Source organism: Talpa europaea, assembly GCF_964194135.1.
Source record: "Talpa europaea genome assembly, chromosome: 1".
In the NCBI taxonomy this organism is placed as follows: Eukaryota; Metazoa; Chordata; class Mammalia; order Eulipotyphla; family Talpidae; genus Talpa; species Talpa europaea.
The window spans coordinates 86,923,058-86,946,425 of record NC_140073.1 but is presented as its reverse complement, the minus strand read 5'-3'; the positions used below and the strand labels follow the sequence as shown (position 1 = coordinate 86,946,425).

Sequence of the window (23,368 nt, the reverse complement as noted above, 5' to 3'; positions counted from 1 at the left end):
ACCACCTTAAGATGATTTACTCTTGCTTTTTTTCAATGTTTCCTTTTTTTATGCTTTGAATTAATAATCTATTTAAAGAGAAGTTTAGGATTACAGAAAAACAACAAAAGGTAGAGAGTTCCCATTTACCCCTTCCCCCCAGTTTCCCTTGTTATTAATATCTTGCATTAATATGGTATATTGGTTGTAACATTGAGCTAATATTGATACATTATCATTAACTAAAGTTCATAGCTTACATTAAGTCTCACTCTATTTTGGTTCATTATATGGATTTTGACAGGTATATCATCACATGTATCAATATCAAATAAAATGGTTTCATGATCTTCAAAATTCCCTGTGCTCTTCTATTCATTCCTCTTTTCCCTCAAATCCTTTGCTATCACTGCTCTTTTATTTTCTCCATACTTTTGCCTTTTCCTGATTGTAATATAATTGGCATAAAGTATTGTATAGTCTTTCAATATGGCTTAATTTATCAAAATGCATCGAGGTCCCCTCTGATTCTCTTTATGACTTGATAGCTCATTCTTTTTGTGACTTTAATGCTCATTTCTTATTATAATTAAATAACATTCCATCATATGGATGAACTGTATTTTGTTTATCCATCCACTTATCGAAGTTTATCTTGGTTGCTTTCAAGTTTTACATTATGAATAAAGCATATGGAAAAATTACTGTGCAGGTTTTTGTGTGGGCATGTCTTGCACACATTTGGGTAAATACCAAGGAGCACATTGCTGAATATTATCATAGAATGTTTATTTTCAGAAGAAACTGCAAAGAATCTTCAAAGGAGTTGTACCATTTTTCATTGCCACTGCAATTTCTATTGCTCCAGATCCTTGTCACCATTTGATTTTGTCAGTCTTTTAGATTTTAGCCTGCCTAATATGTGTGTAGTGGTATATCATTGTTCTTTTAATTTGTAATTCCTTAAAGATATATTTACTAATTTTTGATCCTTTTACTTACCTATTACATATTTTGCTAATATCTATAATTTTGACTCACATATTTCATCATTCATTTACCTATCTTTCTCTTTCTAGTATCTGTTATAGCCCAATAATATTTTTCAAAACTAGGCTGTTTTCCTTTTTCTCTTTTGCTATTCATTCCTCCATTTTTAATTTGTCATATTCCACTAATTACATTTTTCATATAAAGTAGTAACTGGTCCCTCTCTCTAATCCATTCATCTTGAAGTGCTATAGTTATTTTTCATTCTCTCTTTTAGTTGTTTAATTTCTTCAACTTTCCTTTCTCCCATCAGAACATTTTATCATTTATATTCCCAAATTACACAGTAGAGAGACTCAAATATTGTTTGAGACAAAACTCCTGAAAAATGTCTGAAATGACAAAATCACTTACCTTGGTTGACAATGAATTTTAACTTCTGTATTGTTGCTAGATTGCCACTAACACGATAGATGCCATCGGCCTCTAGACCTGAAAAAAAAAAGGATGCATATTACATTCATATAAGATCTGAGAAGATAATAGAAAAACATAAATATGGGAAAGAAGACAATAGTAAGTTACCCCAACTGTCACTTCCTCACAGAGAAAACAAATTTCTGTATCCTAAAATGAGTGCTCTTCAATATTTCAATCTCAATAAATTAATCATGAAGTTCAATGATGGTTAATCATCAACAAATTTGAGTCAAGTTGACCATAAGAGATCAGTGGGTAGCATGTCATGAGATTTTACAATAGGTTGATTCATCCTCAAAGAAAAGATAGGAATTAAAATGGAGGGAGGGTGACAGTAGGGGAAGAAACTTTATGTACAGGTACATTATTGGCCCCTTTTGAAAGATGAAATAAAATCCAAGGCATTTGTGAAGCCTTCCTCCTTTCTCCCCTTCTCTCGCTCCCTCCCCGCTCCATTTGTCTTTCTCTGTTCTGCCTATTTATCCTCACTATGGTTTTTACTCCTTCATCCCATAAAATATAGAGTAACTTGGGATAATGAAATGTATACATTGAAATGTATACATTGGTGTGAGGTATCACTTCTAAAATAATATAATAATAAATTTCTGAGTCTCTGGCCCATCCCAGGAGCTGTGAATTTGTGAGGAAATGAGATGAGTGGGACACTTATTTGTGTGTGTTGCAAGTGTCTATGATATGTAAATTTATAATAATCAAATACATTATTTCTTCCTGAAGCACAAAACAGGTCTGTAAATGAAAGGATATCACAGTTAGTTTTGAAGTACATATGCATTTGACAACTTAAATGTGCCAATTATCTTAATTAAAATTTTTCTAATATCTGATTGCTAGTTTTAGTATTGGGCCATATTGTTCTTTTAGTTTATGTACAGATAACCAGAAATTTATAATTTATCAAGCATGTTTTTCTTGTTTTGTCATTAGAGAGTATTTTGTATTTAACTTTAACCTATAAAATTTTAAATAATGTGATAGATTTAAAAAATACTAAACTTATACATTCAAGTAGGTGTGCCCGTTTCAAAAATTTTCACTTTTGGGGGTATGTATAATTTTTCTGAACAGGTAGGCATTAAGGAATATACTTTGGAAGTCACCTTCGGTGGCTTCATATTGCTTACAGTAAATTTTTCATGATGGCACTTTTGACATCTTGGGTAATATCGTTGGACTTAGAAGTCAAAGGTCATTCAGAACCACAAATGGTGAATAATGCCATCTTGTTCACTACTGCAAACAGACAGATGGAAATGGTCATGACTTTTTTCCTTGAGTTATTAGTTATTCTGAGGAAATTTGAAAAGAATATTTTTGAAAACAGAAATATCAATGGCATCTTCTTCAAATGAAGAGGCTTAATATAATTTTAAAAAATTAGTCCAATTAGGCTTATTTAAAATAATGATTAAAGATGAAATAATTAACATCTAATATAATTAAAAATAAGAAAAGTTACTCTATATTTTTTGTTTAACTTGTTTTGCTAATTAGTCGGGCTAAAACCAGAGGTCAATAAAAAATGAAATATCTTGAATTCCAACAAATTTTATTAAAACTAAGGACTTAAGCCTCACTTTAATAAGTGTATCTCTTTATACAAGTTATAAAATCAAGTTCATTTCCATTTTGAAGCACAGAACTCTTCCTTTTCCAATATTATTTTATATGTTATTGAAATGCATTTGTGGTCTAGAGCTGTGAACTGAATTTCAATTACTGAATTCCCTAGTATTCCAAAACTTTCTTTTGCTCTTATGGAAATTTAAAGTTACAACATGAGAAGGGTCCCTCCCCCTTTTTTTAAAGTGCAGTAATCAAAAACATTTGAAAGCACAGTGTGGGTTAGATATATTACATATGAGCAATTGGAAAGCACTATACTGTTTAAAGAAAGCAGTCTCATCCTAAATTTATAACCCAATTTCTTTTGGGATAAAAGGAAGGAGGGCTGGGAATGGAGACAGGCAGGGTAACTCAGACCAGTGCCACCACTGTGGTTGTAGAACTAAGTCACTGTAGAGAAATTGCTTTGTGGCTTAAGATAGAAACCAGAAAGTACGAGGAAGTAAAACAAAACATATTAGATGCAATTTGAATCTAACTTGACACAACTTCCAAGTCATTTAGATTCAGAGATATCAACACCATATATCTTGTGAAGGATACCAATCTCTGACATTAGTGGTTCCTGCTTTGAATGGCTCATGCTGTCCTGCTATCATACTTTTTAAATTACATAAATAGAGTGAAAATGACAAAGTACATATTAAAAAGGAGGGTATTACATTTTGCAAGAATAATCTGGAACATATCAGTGAATTTTGGTAGTTATAAACTATATAGGTGCAGACTTGAAGTTGATTAGCTTTCTCCTGAATGGCTCACAGAATGGCAAACCCAAAGTCCTGGGACTATTACCCAAATTGCAATCATTCACGTGCCATCATCCTCCTTCACTCCAAGAACTTTGAACGTCATGCCAAACCAAACCAATGTAAATTGGTGGATTTGGACATCCTTTTTGTGACCACATTATCCTTGCTGGATTGGAAACTACTTATTTTGGAAATATAATTAGGCCTTGTGTGAATTTTAAACGAGCAATGTCTTCAAGGTACCCATGTTTTTCTTTGGTGAAATCTGGTAAAAAATCACTTTGAGAGATACTTCTTTCAAGAAAATACCATGACTGTGAATGTCAACAGGAATTTTGCCCATTATGCTAAAAATACTTTGGGAACACTATGAAACCAATCATTTTACTTTTTTTTTTAAAATCAGACTGGCATTAGCAGCAGTAATGAAAGATGCTCTGAAGAAATCCATATTCACCAAGTGTCCTTTATTTTTTCATCATCAGCTGACTGTCTTAAGTTTCAAAATAGTGTTTATCATTGACAGAAATCACTGAATACTGCTGGAGGGGATTTTCAAAACTCTCCTGTACCCCATTTCTTCTGAAGAATCTTAGACTATGTTAGACACACAATTAGGAGTTATTAGACCCAATAGTGGTCTAAACCCAGTGGAAAGAATGCAGCTGTCATGAGTAATTCCCACCATAAATCTACGACAGTTTCCAAAAAGAAATCTAAGAGACCAGCACTGCTTCCAGAATCCAGTGGCTTATCTGCCAAAATATGGGCAGCTTTTAATAATGCAGATGAGCCTGTTAAAATAGTTGCAAACTATAAATTAGGCAACATTCTTGGTAGCTTGAATAATGAACAAACCATGAAGATATGGAGATTGAGCCTAGTTGAGAGATGTATTCAAAATGTTCTTGTTTTTCGGGAATATAACAAAATGCATCTGAAACTCAGGAGTCTAAAATTTAGGCTGGAAATTTTGTACAAACAGGCCCTCTCCTGAGATTTATGGCCTTTCCTAATTCTAGGACACCAGAACTACCACAAGAAGAGTCATTCTCACAATACTTTGAACTTCTAGCTTCTCCCTCTGGCAAGAACCACTGAGCACAGGGACAGCCAGTCTGTCCCCAAAGAGAGCTGCACATTTCTCTCTCAGTCTTTAGCAAAATCTGCTTGGGCTCAGAAATTAACATGAAGGGAGGATTTTGAATCATTCAGACCTATTTCTCTTCTTCCAAATTGAAGTGTTTCCAATCTTGTATTGCTAACTTATCTGTTCTCACACTTTAACTTCAATGACTGAGAGTACAGGATATAATTTGAAGTTCTAACTTTCTACTCTGTTTCAAAGACTGGTGTTATGCTACATTTATTTCAAGCTTTATCTAATGAGTACTAATTTTTTGTGAGATGCTCATCTTTCAAGAGTGATTACCTCAGGAAGCAGTTGACATAATTCTGATCAACAATCAAGAATGACTTTATTCTATAGGATAACATTATGACGTTATAATAATCATTTTAAAAGTTTTTTTTATTGTAGAGGCAAATACATTTCCCTCATAAAACAAACCACTCAGATACACAATGAAGAGGAAGCACCCCATGCTGCTGTCTAAAGACAGTTATTGTTAATAATGTCTCAGTTCTTTTTTGTTGCTACTTACTTTATGTGATGTGTCATATTTCTGCTAATTAGTCTACGAACTTTGAATGGTCTTTATTGACTTCCTATCAAAAGAGGTAAAAATTTTCACTGTTTTCATAGTTCTTAAACTTATCCATGTACCGGGCCTCCCTTGGTGGAGCGGAGGTTGAGCACTGGACTGCGAAGCTGCCCGCAGCCTCTGCAGCGCCGGTTTGATCCCTGGCCGCCAGCGAGGGTCCCACATGGTGCACAGACCTCTCCTGCTGCGCCTGCTGCTCCCCTCAGCAGTGTACTTCGTCCGTCTGCCTGTTCTGTTCCCCGCTCTGGCTCTGGTGAATTCTCTCATCCTCCCGCGCTTCTGACTGTACCCAGTGCTTGTATAAATATTTTTTTTTAAAAAAAACTTATCCATGTACCATTTTCCTCTTTATTATTATTAGCTGCATTTATCAGTTTCTGTCTCTTTATATATCATTACCCCTGTCCTATAGAGACAATAAGAAACCTCATGTGTTCACCCTTCTCTCCTCTATCACTACCAACATTTTTCTTTATGATTTTATTGCTTAGATTCTCAACATTTACCTCTTATTTCATTCATTATGAATGGTTTGTACGTTTTCTATGGGTTAATATTAGCCATTCTTTTAACGAATGGAGTGTGGTTGGGTTCAATATCAAAATTTTGTTTCACAGAGGAGATCTCTCAAAAGTCAAGTTCTAATGCATCCTCTTCTTTTTTTTTTTCCTAGGTTTGTTATTTCCTCAAATTATGTACTGCCCAGCAGAACTCTCTGTCATCATAGAAATCATATTCATTGCCCAAACCAGTAGTCATATGGCTGGCTACTGAGCACTTAAATGTGGTTAATGCAACTATGCAACTGAATCTTTATTTTAGTTTATTTTAAATAAATTAACCACATGTGGCTTGTGACTACCAATTGGATAGTGCAACTCCAGGTCAGAGTCAATTATTGTTCTTTTCTTGTGTTTCACTGTTATTCTTTCTTGGAATGATTTTAAAGTTTTTTTTTTTTTTATAAAACTATGTTGATTGCTAAGTTTTCTTGTCTTTCCCATCTCAATGACACCTTTCCATGGCTTCATAATTGATTGTTGATTTGAATATTGATTTGTTTCATAACCTTTTGTTTTCCTAACTTTGAAAAATAACATTCATTATTTTCAGATATCCCTGCTGTTAAGGGTTATATCAAATTATTTTTCATTCTTTTGGACTCAATTGCTTTTTCTTTCAGAATGAAAAAATTTTTTCTTTTAAAACTTGTACTAAAATTTCACTCAACTGCATGTATATCAAGACATCTCAATCAGAAAATATTTTCTTGTTATTTGTTTGATATTTTCTTTCTTCTATTGTCCCTCTTCTCAACATGTAGAATTTCTTTAAGATGGAATTTGTTCAAATAAAAGATTAATTTGTGTCTGAAAGAAAAAATTAATTAGAATAAATATTGTCATGGGTATTTCTGTTGAACACATCTTTACCTGAACATACCCCAAACTGGTTTCAACCTTAAATGGGCAGGCTGAGAGAGTGTTTCCTGTAGGATGAGTAAGTGGTGAATAGACAGTAGACTATAGGTTCTTCAGTTAACAAAGTAACAAAGACTTTATTTATTTATTTATTTTTTTAAAAGACCAATTCTAGTTTTTTTTTTTAAGATTTATTTTATTTTATTTATTTATTTATACAAGTACTGGGTACAGTCAGAAGCGCGGGAGGGTGAGAGAATTCACCAGAGCCAGAGCGGGGAGCAGAGCAGGCAGAAGGACCTAAGTACACTGCTGAGGGGAGCAGCGGGCGGCAGGAGAGGTCTGCGCGCCATGTGGGACCCTCCTCTGGTGGCCGGGGAGCAGCCGGGGATCGAACCGGCACTGCAGAGGCTGTAGGCAGCTTCGCAACCCAGCACTCAACCACTGCGCCACCGGGGAGGCCCACAAAGACTTTATTTTGGATATGCAATATTTTAACTCTTATGATCACTGGCATGTTCTCTAACTCTGTATCTGTTGCAGACGACCTGAGGTATCTCATTCTCTAGTGCATTTTCACAATTCAGAATCCTCCCGTCTGTCATTCCTGAACTTGTCTGCAGGTTGAGACAGTCACTACAGGTGCTTCTTTGGAACAGGCTAAGTGGAGAAGGCTCTAAAACTCCCAGATGCTACCCAATCTTTAGTGAATTGCATAATTTACCACCCTTTTGATAATTTCTGCTCTTTTATTTGTTAACTCTAAGTTTGGGTTGTCTCTAGGACATCCCTGGAAAGAATTGTACCTAATTATGTTGTCTGGGAATGGTGTTCCTTTTGCTCTATTTTCCCCACTTGTTTGATCCCATCTGCTTTCTGTCTTCCTGGAATTTCTATTTCTGGACTGCCAATGGTACCTTTTCTGTATTCAGCATCATTATGTTTTCTTCTTTTTTGGTCAACATATCTTTTCTATTATTTCATTGGGATTTTTTTTTGAGGAAGAAGCTTCAGACATGTTTTCCCTGTCTGCCTACTTGAGTGGGGGGGTTACATTGTTTTTCATAAAACAGAATTTTTAACGCTGAAAGCAAAGGTTTCAACAGATTGTGAAATTATTGCTATAAAATTTTCTTTATTAGTACATGGGTCATAATTGACCAAGGATTAAATTGGAAATATTTAAAATACTCTCTGTGTGTCTTCAGTTTTAATGCTGAGAAAAATTGTTAATTCAGGGTCCAAAATTAGACTGCCCCTCATTTCTTTTTATTTTTCTCTCTCTTGTCATTTTCTTTATTTACGTAAATTTCTATTGTAATGTTTGCTATTTTTCAGTGTTCCCTTTATTACTTAAACTGTTTTTATTTCTCTCTTCTATATATTATATGACTTTTCCTTCCAATTTTCATCTCATTTTCATATTTTGTCTTACCTTTCTTCTCTGCTATAAATACTTGTTCTATTTAGCAAATTGTTTAAAGGAGTTTTCCTTAGTATTTTAAATACTACACCAAATACTGATCTTTGATTTTCTTTCACTAGTTTTTTTTGTTTTTTAATTTTGGTAACAGTCCACTTTTGATTATTCATTTCTGATTAAGATGATGTTTTTATCCACCAGGTATTTTATAGTAAATTCACACAGAAAATAATTTTGTCTTCTTTATATGTGAAAATGATATATATTTGTTGCCATTTTGTAAAAAAAAATACATTGAGATCATTAAGAGAATGATTTTTTTTCCTGAGGAAAGTGCTAAAACCTGTGGTGCTAAAAAATAAACCATTCTTTTGCTTAAACATCTGAAAGTTGAATTCAATTACACATCCAAAAGTTGAAAGGGCAAAAGTAAGCAAAATTATGAATGGGACTAAGGATGTAAGTGTTATCAAACTCAGAGAATCCTGATCAGAGGAGAGATGTTCATTTTACTTCATGTACTTTTTATTGAAGACTTAGGTGATTAAGCTCAAATCCTTCCACTCTTCACCATCCACCTTTTTGAGATGCTACACTAGGACATAAAATTGTTAAGGTATCCAGTAAAAAAAAAAAAATTACCTGTACATGTGTGTAGGTATGTGTGGGTGTGTATGTATGTAATATTTCTTGTTCTGCCCAGTCCTGATATGATGATCAGTCTTGTCCTGTTTGGGCACTTTGAAAGATAAACTTAAAATTGGAATATGCAAAGGACAAAATATCCTGAGTGTTAAGTTCATTATTGGCTGTGTTTTCTTATTAGTTCTATGTGGTATGCTTTTTTTGCTTCTAAAAGAACTATAACAGGGCTTTCCTGGTGGTACAGGGGTTAAAGTCTCAGCACTGCAGCATGAGTTCGATCCCTGTCCAGGAAGATAACCTACATGGTGCAGCAGACCTCTCCTGTCTCCCTGTCTGCTCCCCTCAGCAATGTATTTCAGTAGATCCACCTGATCTTTTCCCTACTCTGTCTCAGTTCTTGTACACATAAATAAAAAAAAAATTAAAGCTCTGTAACAATAGTACTTGGGGGAGAGTATCTGTGGTGAGTGGACTGGTATCTTGCTTTAAATATTATTAATTATTTTAAATAGAGTTACATTGTCAGAAAAATTTTGGAAAACAATTTATTGTATCAGCTTCCCATTGCTACATTAAAAAAAGGTAGATTTTGGCTACTTCAATAAATAGAATAAAATCATACTGAATTCTTTAAATGTTGCCAGGAATACAAAAGTTATCCTTTTTCAATGTGTACCATCATTATTCGCTATTGGAATCCCCCCCCCTTCTATTTATACTTAGTTCTTGCTGTAGTATTTCACTAATTATCTCATAATGGGAGATAATAATCTAAGCTGTTAAAATCCAGAAATTTGGACGATACTATATTAAAAATCCACATTATTACCAAGAGCTAGATATTAGTGTCCATTTACTATCATGCTTTTTATGCATTAAAAAGCATTATATGCTTTTGCATATAACATCCACATACTTAACTCATATTCTATTCAGACTTACTACTAGGTCCGTTGCCTCTTAACTTATAGATTTTCAAAATAAGGTAAATAAGAAAAATTCCAACACAGCTAGTGTGATACAGATGGAGGTAATTTGTATATCCTGCTTAATCCCCAAGTAAAATGAAAGGATCATTTAAGGCTGGTATTTAAGTGTGCTACCTCATTTCTTACACATGGGTTCTTACATAACTGTCTAAATTCAGATAAGAATTTGGGCCCTAACAGTATGAAGTCTGTGGGATGATAGACATAAATATGATTTATAGAATTGTACCAGTCTTAAAATCATTCCAGAAATATCTCAAAGTAAGCAGGATCACAGCAAGATCTTGAATTTGCCTGTAAAATTTCACCAGGAAACTTAATATCCTTGATTTAATGTGACTAAAGATAACCAACCAAGAAGATTTCTGGAAGTGATAATAAAGTACCTGGAAACAGTCTAATAAATTCTCCTACATATTTCTTTCTTTTTTAAAAAAAAATCTTAGTCTTGAAGATTAATATTAGCTAATGATTCTGATTATTATTTAGTGAGAGCTCTTGTCTTGAATGAAAAATCTCATGTGTCTAGAAGATATTGAAATTGGAGGTTGTAGTTGGTTCATCTCATATCATTCTCTGAATTTCTTTTCTTTTGAGTTACATTGTTATTTTATGCTGTGATCATGATAATGTAAATTAATCACCCTTTTGGTATTGTTACTTGCTCAGAATCTTTCTTTAAAATAAATAGGAGTAACAAGAAGAAACAGTCTAATTTGGTCTGCCATTATCATCTGGTAGTTTGCAAGCAAATCCCCCAGCAAAACTTTAGGTCCAGACAGTAATGAATGACCACAGCTTTGGGGGTAATACAGCAGATTTAATGAAAGAAAATCATCTTCCTGAAGATGCCATTTCTAAGGAAAGCTTGGAACCTTTCCTTAGGACGGAGTAGTGCATAGATTTTGCCCACGTTCACTTCTTTTCCTTTGAAAATTTTGGCCACGAACCCTTTCATAAGTTAAAGACATGCAGTATAAGGCTTACCAACACAAACAAGAAGAAAATACCAAAAAGTAACTCCTTTTGTGATGAAGTCATAATAAGTTACATAAAGTCCAGCCTTTGATCCCATCATACTTGAAATAGATATTGATTTAAAATTCATATATTTGCCTCAAACTTCTCAGTCCCTGATCTCTACTTTTTTTCAAACATCTAAACAAAGTGACCTCATTGTTTTCCATTGGACTTTTTTAAAAACATTGGCTGGGATGATTGAGATTCAGGAATGTGGGAAAATGGATTCCCAAACCACGTCCCTCCCCTTTCATTCTGAACTGTAATTTTTGGCTTGGCTTGAATCACAGTCATCGCATTTCAGCCTGAATCTCTCTGTAAAGTGATCTTTCTTAAACATTTCTCTCACTCATCAAGGGATCAGAAACAAAGCCATTCTAGCCTTTCAGCAAAACACTTACAAGCAGCTTTTACAGAGAAGTCGCAAGAGCTAAATTTCCTCTAAAACTGTTTGAAAAGCGAACATTTTCAGTGCCTTGTTGTCCTTTTTGTGAATCTTGTCATCTGTATGCCATGAGTTCCAGCAGCTATTTTAATCTGTTTTTGTTTGCAATCCATTTGGTGTCCACCCAAGGAAATGCAGGTGATTCTAATTAACTTACTGCTGAAGATGTAGGAAAAAAAATCTCAATTGTGTTGTAGAGAATTATAAAGTTAAAACCTTTCCTCTATTATGTGCAACATATTATTAATGAAAATGATTATATATTTACCACTAAATTCATGGCCGTTCACTTTTCTTTTTTTTTTTTTTTTTAATCAATGAGGCTTATGGCAGAGGAAAAAGCCACACACATACCCAAATACACAGACACAATACACACCCCAAGAATGCTTGCCAACTTTTATTTAACAAGAGTAGCAACTTAAAAATAACATTATTTTTACTTTGTGCAACATAGTTTAATATCTGAAATAACCCTGTTCCAATAAAAACCTATTGAAATACTCTAAGGCCTAACTCTGCCCTGAAGGTAAAAGTGATTAATTGAAAGATTTTGGCAGATCTCTGCTCACCACCAGGGCAGTTTAATTTAGAACACATTCAACCATTTCTCAGTGTCTCTGTGTTGGTGGAGCATAACTTTTGATCTTCTTTGGGGAGGTGCCTCTAATTCAGACTCTTTGGCTAGCCACTTCCTGGAGGGTTTTGATGGCTTGCCTCTGCTAGGCACTCAGGTGAGGTTGAGTCCTGGCTGCTGCTTCTAAAGTGGGTGAATAAAACTGAGTTCTAGACACAAAAGTAATCGTCTACAAACCTGTTTGAGCATATTAACCATCAGCAAAGTCCTATTTAGATAACAGACAAGATGTTTCTTTCAATTTACTGATGTTCTTACAAACTGCTGAGAAATTCTAGGGTTCTTCAATTCTTTCCTAGTCTAAGAAGACACTCCAGACCATGGCAGTGGTTAGAATGAAAAAATGGAAATTTCCCGTTCTCAGGAAACATAAACAAGATTGTTTTCTTTATGAGAGTATAAGAGAAACTATCAGGTAGTTAATACTTCTGAGAAACAGAATACTTGTTAATACTTCTGAGAAACAGAAAAGGTGGAAGTGCATAATCCTCCCTGTTCAGCAGATGAAGCTGTGCTAAATTGTGGTTAACTGAAATGACAAAAACATCCCAGTATATTTGAGGTGGAAAAACCTTGAGTTGGTGAATTCCAATTCTCCATACAATTTAAAACATACTGTTTCAGCACTTGTTATGTACTGAAAGTTCACTAGATGCAGGAGATACAGAAAAGAACAAAGAGTAGACAGTTTTGATATTACGGAGTATAGCATTAGCATTATTCTGAGGTGCTAACAGTGAATCCTGCATGCAGATACATGCTAGTGACTGATAGTGAATGTTAGTGTCTGCGAGCTCTAATATATTCACATTTACAGCACATCTTGTGTTGGCATATCTGTGCTATAGCCAATTTTAGAAGGAAACACCACTATATGTTCAATTTCACATTATATCTTGAAACAGTTAAACAATATATATGATATACACTGCAATGTTAACAGTGATAATCTCTGTAAGATGGGGTCATAAAAATCTTTCTCATGTTTTAAATTATTTTATGTATTTTCCAACTATTTTATAATATGTATATGAGTGTTGTTTGTTAATGTGTATACACATGTGCATATGTTTATATATATGCTTATACATATTATTCTTGAGGACAATGATAATGGCACTTACTTTATTATTGAAGTGGGTTTATATTCCCATAGGTTCATTTGAAAAATACTGGGAGATTATCATAAATCTGATGGCCATGAAAGCTCTATTTTGTATCTCTAATTTAGCCAAAAGATGCTTTAAGATCCATTACATCAGATTCCAAATCTTAATGAGCCACACAAAGGGAATCAAAATTTAAATATTTTACAAATGATTCCACTATTAGACAAATCACCACCTGCATTGGAGATTCAAATATATGAGTTCTCTATAATACAGCTGAAATATATGATAATTTTCCATAATTAGGAGCTTTAATTTTTTAAAAGATTTATTTTATTTATATAAGAACTGGGGTACTGGCCAGAGGCATGGGAGGGTAAGAGAATTCACCAGAGACAGAGCGGGGAGCAGAATAGGCAGATGGACTGAAATCACTGCTGAGGGGAGCAGCGGGCAAGACAGGAGAGGTCTGCTGCGCCATGTGTGTATCTCCCTGGCCTGCTGGGAACTGAATCCACACTGCAGAGGCTGTGGACACTTTCACAGTGCTGCGCTCAACCCACAGTGCCACCGGGAAGGCCCAGGAGCTTTAATTATCCCTGGACCATTTATGCCATTGATGATTTTAGTATTTGTACAAAAAATGAACATGCGGTTGAAAGGTCAGCGTTAGCATTGACTTTGGTCTTCTTAGTTCCCACTATCACCATATACGTAGAAAGAGTAGGTGAAGTTTTCTTTAAGTAGTACAGGAGAGACCTATCTTCTCAGCTTCATTCTTGACTACATGAGGGCTATTAACCATCTCTTAAAAGAATTGCATATACTCAAGTTACTAAAACATTACTTGTTGACTTAAAAAATAAAAGACATTCCAATATGGTTGTTCCCTTATTTGAACTCATCTAGCACTGGCATAATACAAACCATATTTTCTGCTTCTCTATGATTATCTCACATAGGTCAATATCAGAAGTATATTGAAATATATGCATATATATGTATCTTTGTGTGTATGCAATGCATCATTAGATATTTAATGTCTATCATTTCTTTCTTATCTGTTGTCATGGTAAGAGGTATAGTAATGCATCACATATGACAATGTTCATTAATGCAATCTGTATTGAGTGTCTACCCCATATTTGTTATTTTTGAAGTGGTAAGAAATCAAGTTACAAATATATTTCATGTTTTCCATTAAATGTAACTTAAATAAAGAGTGTATTAATTAACCCCATTTCCTCCAAAGGGTTACAGATTTTGAGATTTGAGACTAGTATTAGAAAATCCATGATCAATCACTATAGCTGACTCTTAAAGTGCTATAGAAGATGGAAACAAAAGACTATCAATTTGAAGGCCTTGATTTTACACCACTGGCATCCAAGTTCTAATTAATTTTAATGTCTTAATAATTATAGAGGCTATTTTTGTGTCATTTTTTTAGAAACCTTCAGAAAATATGTTTTTTAACATTCTTTTCATATAGTTGTCTTTATGTACAAATTGTGATAGTTAAAATTTTCTACATTTCCTTTAAATACTGTAGATGGTTTTCACATCAAACTTCAGTAGTTATGTGTACTTCAGTGTGGATTAATCTATTAGATCCTGTTCTGATAGCAGGCTTTATCCAACGGGGAGGCAAATCAACAAGGTTTCACTTGTGTAGGATGTGGGACAGGAAGGGATGGAGAGCAAGGGGTCAAATGTAATACCTTATGGGAGGAACAGAAAGAGGAAGTGGGTTGCCATATTGACTTTGAATTAATCCCAAAGGGAAGTTGCTATTATTCAAATGCTCACCCTGCTTAAATTTCCTGATATTTTTAGATACACCAAGACACAGGGAACTGCACAATTCTTACTGTATTTAAAGATTTGGGGGAGGTGAGTCACATTTTTCAGTTTGTCTAAACAAATTATCTTGAAACATGATTTTTTTTATCATTATAGTAGCATTCCATCATATGAGAAATGTTTTGTGTATAGTCTGCAGGCTCCATCTGATAACCTCTCATCTCTCTCCTGGCCTCCATATTTTCCCCAATAACTAGCCTAAAGCTCATCAGTTTCAGCTGGAGACACATTCCCTGAGTGGCAGACTCATGAGGTACTAGATTCCCAATCTACCTTCAAGTTTTCAAACAAAACTATTGCATCCAGAAAAAGAATGCATTTCTATTAATTTATTGGCCAGATTAGCAAAAGAAAATAAAAACCTTATTTCACCCAAATTTAGAGCAAAGTGTGCATGCAGCAAACAAAACCCTTAGAGAAGAGGAAGGTATTAAAGGTCAGGGACAGAACATGCTTTGTCCTCTTTTTGCCTTAGTGCATACACACATACACACCCCAAAACAAAACCCTTTCTTCCATGGTGCTTTTAATGATGAATTATTAATATCTTTTAAAGCAAATGTACTCAAAGTAATGCTCAAAAAAGTTACATGGATATCTGAACCATAAGTGAAGGTATATGGCATAATATAAAGTATACGATATTCCTGAGGCAGAGGAGGGTATTGGGTATCAGCAAAGTGCTCAAAGGGACACTGCAAAGTAATGTCAACATCTAGCAAAGAAAAAGGTAGGGCACAAAGGAGACCCAAAAACCTCCTTATCTATCCTGGAGTTATCTTTGTTCAAACCCCACATTTTGCTCCTATGAGAAAATTTACAAACAGTTTTCATGGTTTTAGATCCCTTTTAACTCTGACCCTGCTACATAACATCATTAGTTATGAAATCCCATAATAAATAGGCAGATAAAATTCACTATTTGATAATGCCAAACAAGTGGAAATCATCCTACCAAATAGGACAATAACAACAAAAGATGTGGGACTCTGAGTATAAAGGTCTGTTTTCACTCTTACATGACATGTATGTTAGAAACAGTAGACAAAGGAGGTTATTGTTCATAAAATAGTATTTCTATACAATCTACAGCAATTTTAGTTGAATAGAAGCACTGAGACCATTTTCCCTTTTGGGGGGATGTGAATTTGTGGAAGTGAAATGTGGAATTTAAGAATTCTCTTAATTCTTTCTCCTATATACAAAATACCCCATACAGATTTCTCCAGGGTTTAAATAGAATATCTTTTTCAATATTAAAGGCTCTATATTTTAGTCTTTAAAAGTAGGGTAAATGTGGCTAAGTTATATCATTTGATCTGTGATTCTTATTTTAGAGTTATTAGTTATTGGTTTTTGCACATGGTACTCTAATTGCTTCTGTTGGCTGCTGAGGAATCTAGTCTGTCTCATGAACTATTTTCAGTCAAGAAGAGTAGATATCTAGCATTAGTTCAACTTTTAGTCTGATAACTGTCCCCAACCCCTTCTGTATCTTTCCCACTGGCTTCCCCATAAGAAAAATTGTTTTATCTGCTCCTATCCATAAAAAAAAATACTTATGAAAAGGAGTCTTTCTGGTGGGAAAAGAATTTGAATAGAAAACATGGACATACATATATCAGACCAAGGATTAAAAGATGAACGTTATACGTGAGGAAACATTACAAGAAGGTTTCAATATATTAATTTTTCCAAGTCAGTGTTGCAAGCCAGTCTTGGATTATGTGTGAAAAGTAAGAACCCTAACTGTAACAGGTGCTGGCAGGAAAACTCCCATTAAATCTTATGGAAGTTATGCCTGTAAAGTCTTGGCATCTGAGAAAATTCTCTCATAAGAATGCATTATGCATCAGATTTTTCTCACTAGAAAAACAATACAAGTCTGACTCGTATTTCTTAATACTATTCTAGTCATCATTTTTTTAACACCACCCCTGGGTGATGAATTCTTTGGTGACCCTTGTGCTATATGTAAAATATATATCAGCCTTCATTTCACCACTGTGAATATGCATTGTCTTCTGTATTTAACAATGGAGATAATGGTCTGCCATCTGCCTGTCCTAATCAAGGCATTAAGTTGAAAGTTCTTCTTTTCCTATGGCAGCAAATTAATTTATACTAGTCTATCCACATTATAAAATTTGACTTTTCATATGCAACATGGCAAATACTTAGAAAATTGTATTGGACTTAGGAATACAGTTAACAGAGTATTAGGTAGTGGTTAATATATAATTTTAATCTATATTAAAAGTCTACTCATATGTCAGAAAGCACTAACACTATGTGTGGCACGTAGTAAGTGCTTAATAAGTATCATCTTTGCTCCTTTACATGAATCACCTCATAATCTGTGTGACACAAAAACTCGGTGTAATTCTGTGAACATAAACTTGCCTACCCTAGACTTAACAAATAAGGCCCTTTCTCATATCAAGTAACTTTTCTACCCTGTTAATTCTAGAGGTTAAAATATCTTTTTACTGGCATTTGCCTGTTGGATACAACTGAAAAAGTGCTTTTATTCTCTAAATCTACTATCTATAAGGAATCTGATTTAAACCCAAGGGATAGTTTGGACTTAAAATATTTATCAAGCTATGAACTGAGATAAAAATTTAGGCCATAGTGAGTATCAGAAAAAAGTCCACCAAAAATGATTTTGAGCCTGTATATATCTAGATGTATATATTCATATCTAGGTTTATAACAACATTGCTGAAATGTTACTGGCTTATCTTTGTATTTGTATTTATAGTTTTAAATTTTCTTTTCACATATCAATAAATAAATATATCTTAGTAAAAAAATCTTTAGTTAGGGTAATATAGCTACCTTCTGAACACACACACAATAGCACCAACCCAGGCGATCTGCCAAAGTGTGGTTGCTGTGAAAAAGGTTTTGCTTTAGGGCAATAGCAAACTAGCTCACCACCCTGCTGCCCTGTCCGCTGCTCACCACATGGTTCTTTGCTGTATCCTTAACTTCCCCTCCTACAGTGAGGGAACGTTTCTTCAGACTGCTTTATTGCCAATACATTTTTACTTTGTATGATGAAATGAAACAAGGGACTGGTTTCATTAGAAGGAGGGGTAAACAGAGGATTAATTAAATTTTCTGATGATACTAAATTGGGAGGAACTGTGGACATCTGTGAAGACAAAAGAATCGTACAAATAGACTTAAGGAGTTTAGAAATGTGAGCAGGAAATAATAAAATGAGATTCAGCCTTAAATAATGCAAGCTAATACATTTGGGAAAAGATAATCAGAAACATGGCTATTCAGTGGATGGTAGATGCCTGGAAAGTGGTGATGGTGAAAGAGACCTAGGGGGTGATAATAGGAAAAATTATACACAAACTTACAGGGAAGCAGGCTCAATGATTGGGGATCTGTATATAAAAGAATATAATTTATTTGAACCAGGAAAATGATAGTACTACTCTTATAACACTGGTAGGTCTTTAAAGCACCAAATTTGGCTTTAGTTAGCTGAATTCCTGAAGTTATGAAACAATTTAACACTATTTGTTGAGAGCTGGTTTCTTTCTGTTACAGATGAGGAAGTATGTGTTCTCTCAAACCACTACTGAACATCATCAGAGTCCTTTCTGTATTGCTATCTTGTTCTAGCCTATTCCAGATGACTGCAAATATCTTACGTTGTCCAGATATGGATTTGCATACATATCATAGCACACTGCAAAAGAAAATCACCAAATCCTGAGTTTCATTTTTAAGACAGTTCCTCTATTTTCTGGACAGTAGATAGTCATCTGTTTATCCTTTTTTTTTTTTTAATCAACTAATTAGTGGAATTTTGCTTATCCTGATGGGGAAGAAGAAATACTGGATGGTTCTAAGAAAGGATAACACAATCTTTGTTGGAATTTAAGAGGGATGATTTGGTGGCATTAAGAAAGGTGGTCCAGGCAGAAATGAGAACAAAGGCAATGATCTCAATTTGGAGATTTATATCAAAAGAAATTATGTGTGTCTAATAGAAACTGCAGGAGGTAAAAAGAAGACTCAGATTCCAGGGGGAGTGGGACCGTAGAGATCACTAGAGTTGGTGAATGATGGTGTGTGTAATGAGAGAGAATGTAAGATAATTCACACTTTTTAGCGCAATGAGGAAAATAGATCATGATGTCATTGATTGAGTTAAGGAGTAAAGACGGAATAACAGGTATAATGGGGAAAGTGGTAAATTCAGCACGAAAAGGTTGAGTTTGAAGTGCCAGAGGAAAATTCAAAAGGGTTGTTCCTAGACCTCAGGTTTTAGTGTAAGAGACAGCATGGGGAATAAATTCTTATAAAGTCTTTGAAATTGGGGCCTCCCTGATGATGTAAGCATCAAGTCTCAGCACTATCAACACTAAGGCATGAGTTCAATCTCCAACAGGGAGGTAACTCACATGGCACAGCAGACTGCTCCTGTCTCGCCTGCTGTTCCCCTCAGCAGTGTATTTCAGTCAATCTGTCTGTTCTGCTCCCCACTCTGTCTTTGCTGAATCCTCTCATCCCCTTCACTACTGGCCTACAACCCAGTTATTCTATGCATAACTAAATAAATCTTTAAAAAATAAAATAAAGACTTTGAAATCATTAAAGAGATCTTTAAGTTATAGGTTTGATTGTGATCACAAGGTGAGAATGAGTAGCATGAAATGTTAGAGTTAAGAATTAAATCCAGAGGAAATTCATGTTTCTTATGGCGTCAAACTTGTGCACAACACATGGACTCCACTATTATGCCATGTGATTTCAAATACACCAACTACCTATCTTCAAGACAAAAGGAAAATAATTTTACTGCAGTGATTATAATACCTTGTTAGGTGTTCCACTGCTCTGTAGGAAGAATAAAGGATTAAGTGATCCCAAACTGTCAAAAATGCAAAACATAACAAGAACATCCCTTTTAAAATGAGAAAGGTAATAGGCCTGTTTTAATAGCACTGATGTATTCAAAGTTTTTGTAGAGCTTTTGATTGTGTCAGCAGAGTTTAGCTTTCTTCAATGGTGAAGTAAATTTGGAGGAAATGAAATCAATATTCAATAGCAAAATCACGTCAGAATTTAGAGTATTGGTTTCTGTGTTCATTAGCATCAAATTGATAGGTTCGGGTGGTTGACATATATTTCACATTTCAAATTCTTTGACAGACTCTTTCAACTTAAAAAAATCAGCAAAATAAAAATTGAGATTTTTATAGAAGATTTACACAGAAAATGAACATAGAAAATTTACACAGAAAATGAATCACGAAGGTGAGATAAATCAAAGGGAACACAAAACACCAATGTGGAATTTGAAATCTGAATTAAAAGGAAAGAGGAGGGACTCAGCTCTGTTTTTATGAGGCTGGAGCCTACAACTGGCCTTTCTTAGGCACATAACTTAGGACTCATAATGGCCATTTATTATTTGATGAAAAATAACACACTATCAGTGTTGAAATGGTACCTAATGGAATATCACTTATTTTGATGAAAATGAGTAGAAAATGGATAGTCTAGTAGCTGCTGGATGATGAACTTAAATAGAGGATCCAAAAATTGATGAGCATAAAATTTTAAGGAAACATAATTTCAGAGGCGTAACATAGAGCTGGGCATAGATTGAAAGAAATATATAGAACAGGGTAATATACTATCATCAGCAATAGATTTAAATGTTTAAAAAGCAGATGATATACATATACAGTAAACCATGTTATTCTCTGTACATCATGCAGCTGCTTTCAACCAGCAACTATTGGTCATTGATCTTTTGTGTTTCAACCATAAGCAAGATTAGTAATGCTGTGCAGCTTTCCAAAGAAGATTTAAGCAATGTTGAATGTAATTCATCTACATATAGTTATCATTTAATAAGAATCCATCAAGTGACAGACACTTGTGAAGAGTTAAAAACAAATTCATCCTGTCTATAAGAAGCAGCACACACTAAAGGTAATTTAAATACTTTTCTTCTATAAGTTGTGCTTTCACCCTAAATCTCAGGACATTCTTATCCTTAAAAAAGAAATTTTACATTTTTGGTTCTACAGTCTACTATAACCTCAGTAACTCTTCCAGCAGAATCATTTCTGAGCTATTTTGGTTTTGCATAGTTAGTTTTCCTTCTCAAAGTGTCCTGCCCTTGATTTTTTTTTGGGGGGGAGGGAGTTAATTGTTTTTTCTGAACTCAAAATAGGAAGTGACTTGAAAAATATAAAATTTGGCAAAAGGGATACAAACTAGCAAAAAAAGATGATTTTGAACCCAAGAAAAACATTTCTAAATCCACAGCCTGTTAGACTGTACGATAATTTCTCATCGAATTTAGAAGAATCTTTGACATGATTATTTTAAGGAGAAGAGTAAATTACTCTAAAATATCCTGTGGAGGAAGATATGCCATGTTCAATTATATAGACCAGTGCAACCACTTCTGCAATCTGGGTGTCTCTTTTACTGTATATGTATATCAATGATTAGTGTTTAGGTTAGACACACTTCATTTGAAAGTGTGAAAATTCATTGGAAAAGGCTATTTTTTTCCTAGATACTTTAAAGGGAGTATTATTCATTATGAAACCCACAGAAGATATAATATTTTTGTCTCATTTATAGCTTCCTGAATTAATTTAAGACTTCTTATTTATCATAAATTTTTAAGCTCTAGGAAAATGCCTATAAAATACAATGTATACATTCTTATTCAACCAATAAACAATAGATTATTTCACAAAATGGAGTGACAGTCTTATGCAAGTTTTGATAATTTATTTGTTAATCAATTGGCTCACATTATGCAATAAGAATAAAGTATTTTTGTTTAAAAACTAAAGATCCATTTTGAATCCCAGGGCAACAAGTATCTGAAAATCTCTGACAGTCTTATTATTTTTTTTGCTCTTTTTTTAAAACCTGAAAGTTTTCCAAATGCATGTGATTTTTCCCCCCAAATTTTGTAAACATTTGTTTCCAGGCTAAAACATCCTGCCAACTTTCAGCCAAGTTTATTTTTATGGTTGAACTATTAACTTCTGAATATAAGGTCTTATAATGGAAAAACTCCCAGATCCACACTCCCATGATATAAATGACACCACTATAGGATATTTTAGAATCTTGCATCTCAACATGCTGAGGTGTTACATTATTTAAATTCTCCCTCCACAATGAAAGGCTGATTTCCTCTGGCATTACTTTTGGCTCTGTTGCCTTCCAACTGACTCCAAGGAACAAGTATGTTAAGAACCTAAACTCTAGAATGGGGTCAGAATGGGGGTGAAGGTTGGAAATTAGACTCAGACATTATCTGGGAAGAGACATTATTCTTGTGCTTTCTGGATTCATAAGTGTGGGAATTTCTGCGACTGATTTGCCCAGAGCCGCACTGCTGCGGACGTTACTTCTTTTGGTTATTGAAATGAACCTGTATTCTTACATTAGCTTCTGTTATGTTTCAGCTCTCTTTTTGTTAAGATTGTTGTGTATTGATTGATGTAGATAACCTCCATTAAATGTTACTAGTAAGTGCTGTTTGTGAATTTCTATACTGGTTTAGACACAAGATTTGGGAGCACTCAATGCAAGCTTGCCATTCACAGCAAGATTTAACTTACAAGTATCATCATGAGCAAGAGTCACCTTCTCTGGAACAGACAAGCAGGTGTCAGGTAACTGGCAGAGATAGTGACTGGTTCAATAGTCTGTTGTCTCTTCATCACAGACCTTAAAAGTGTTCCCTTTCATCCACATTTGTTTTCTTTATTGCAAAGCACAGCTTTTTTTCTCTCTTTCCACCTTGTCATCTCTGACTTCTTTTGGTTGTCTTTTCCCAATTTCTCTTTTATACTCTTGCTGGCTGTTCCCTGTTTACTCGTTTTTGATTTTGTCCTCCCCTCCAGCCCTGAATGTGGCTTTCTTACAGACTCAGGGACTCTGCAGGACTATACTGAGTGCCCATTCCAAGTTGGACCCGGCTGGACCTGTGGCTGTTGGGAAGGTGACCAGTAGTTGGGGCCACATTAAAACAAAACCAACCAAAAAACAAACCTGAAGCACCAACACACTAAACAGGTCCTGATTTTAACTCAAAAATAACAACTGAGGAAAACTCACTGCAAACTTTCATGAAAATGCCTGACTTTAAGCATGAAAAGCAAGCACTTTAAAAAAAAAAAAAAAGGAATACATAGGTCAGTGCCCTGAGCACATTTTTTGTTCAGTCCA

The 23,368-nt window shown here is 34.5% G+C and overlaps 1 protein-coding gene across 1 annotated transcript in view; it reads right to left on the bottom strand.

The window, feature by feature from the left end:
- Positions 1-23,368, bottom strand: part of ARHGAP15 (Rho GTPase activating protein 15) — a gene marked incomplete at both ends in the record, with an annotated part of 604,948 nt that overhangs the window by 201,865 nt on the left and 379,715 nt on the right. Inside the window, one exon of the mRNA XM_084254031.1 lies at positions 1,384-1,461. Within this exon, the coding sequence (XP_084110157.1) occupies positions 1,384-1,461 (78 nt within the window). The remainder of the gene's footprint in view (positions 1-1,383; positions 1,462-23,368) is intronic.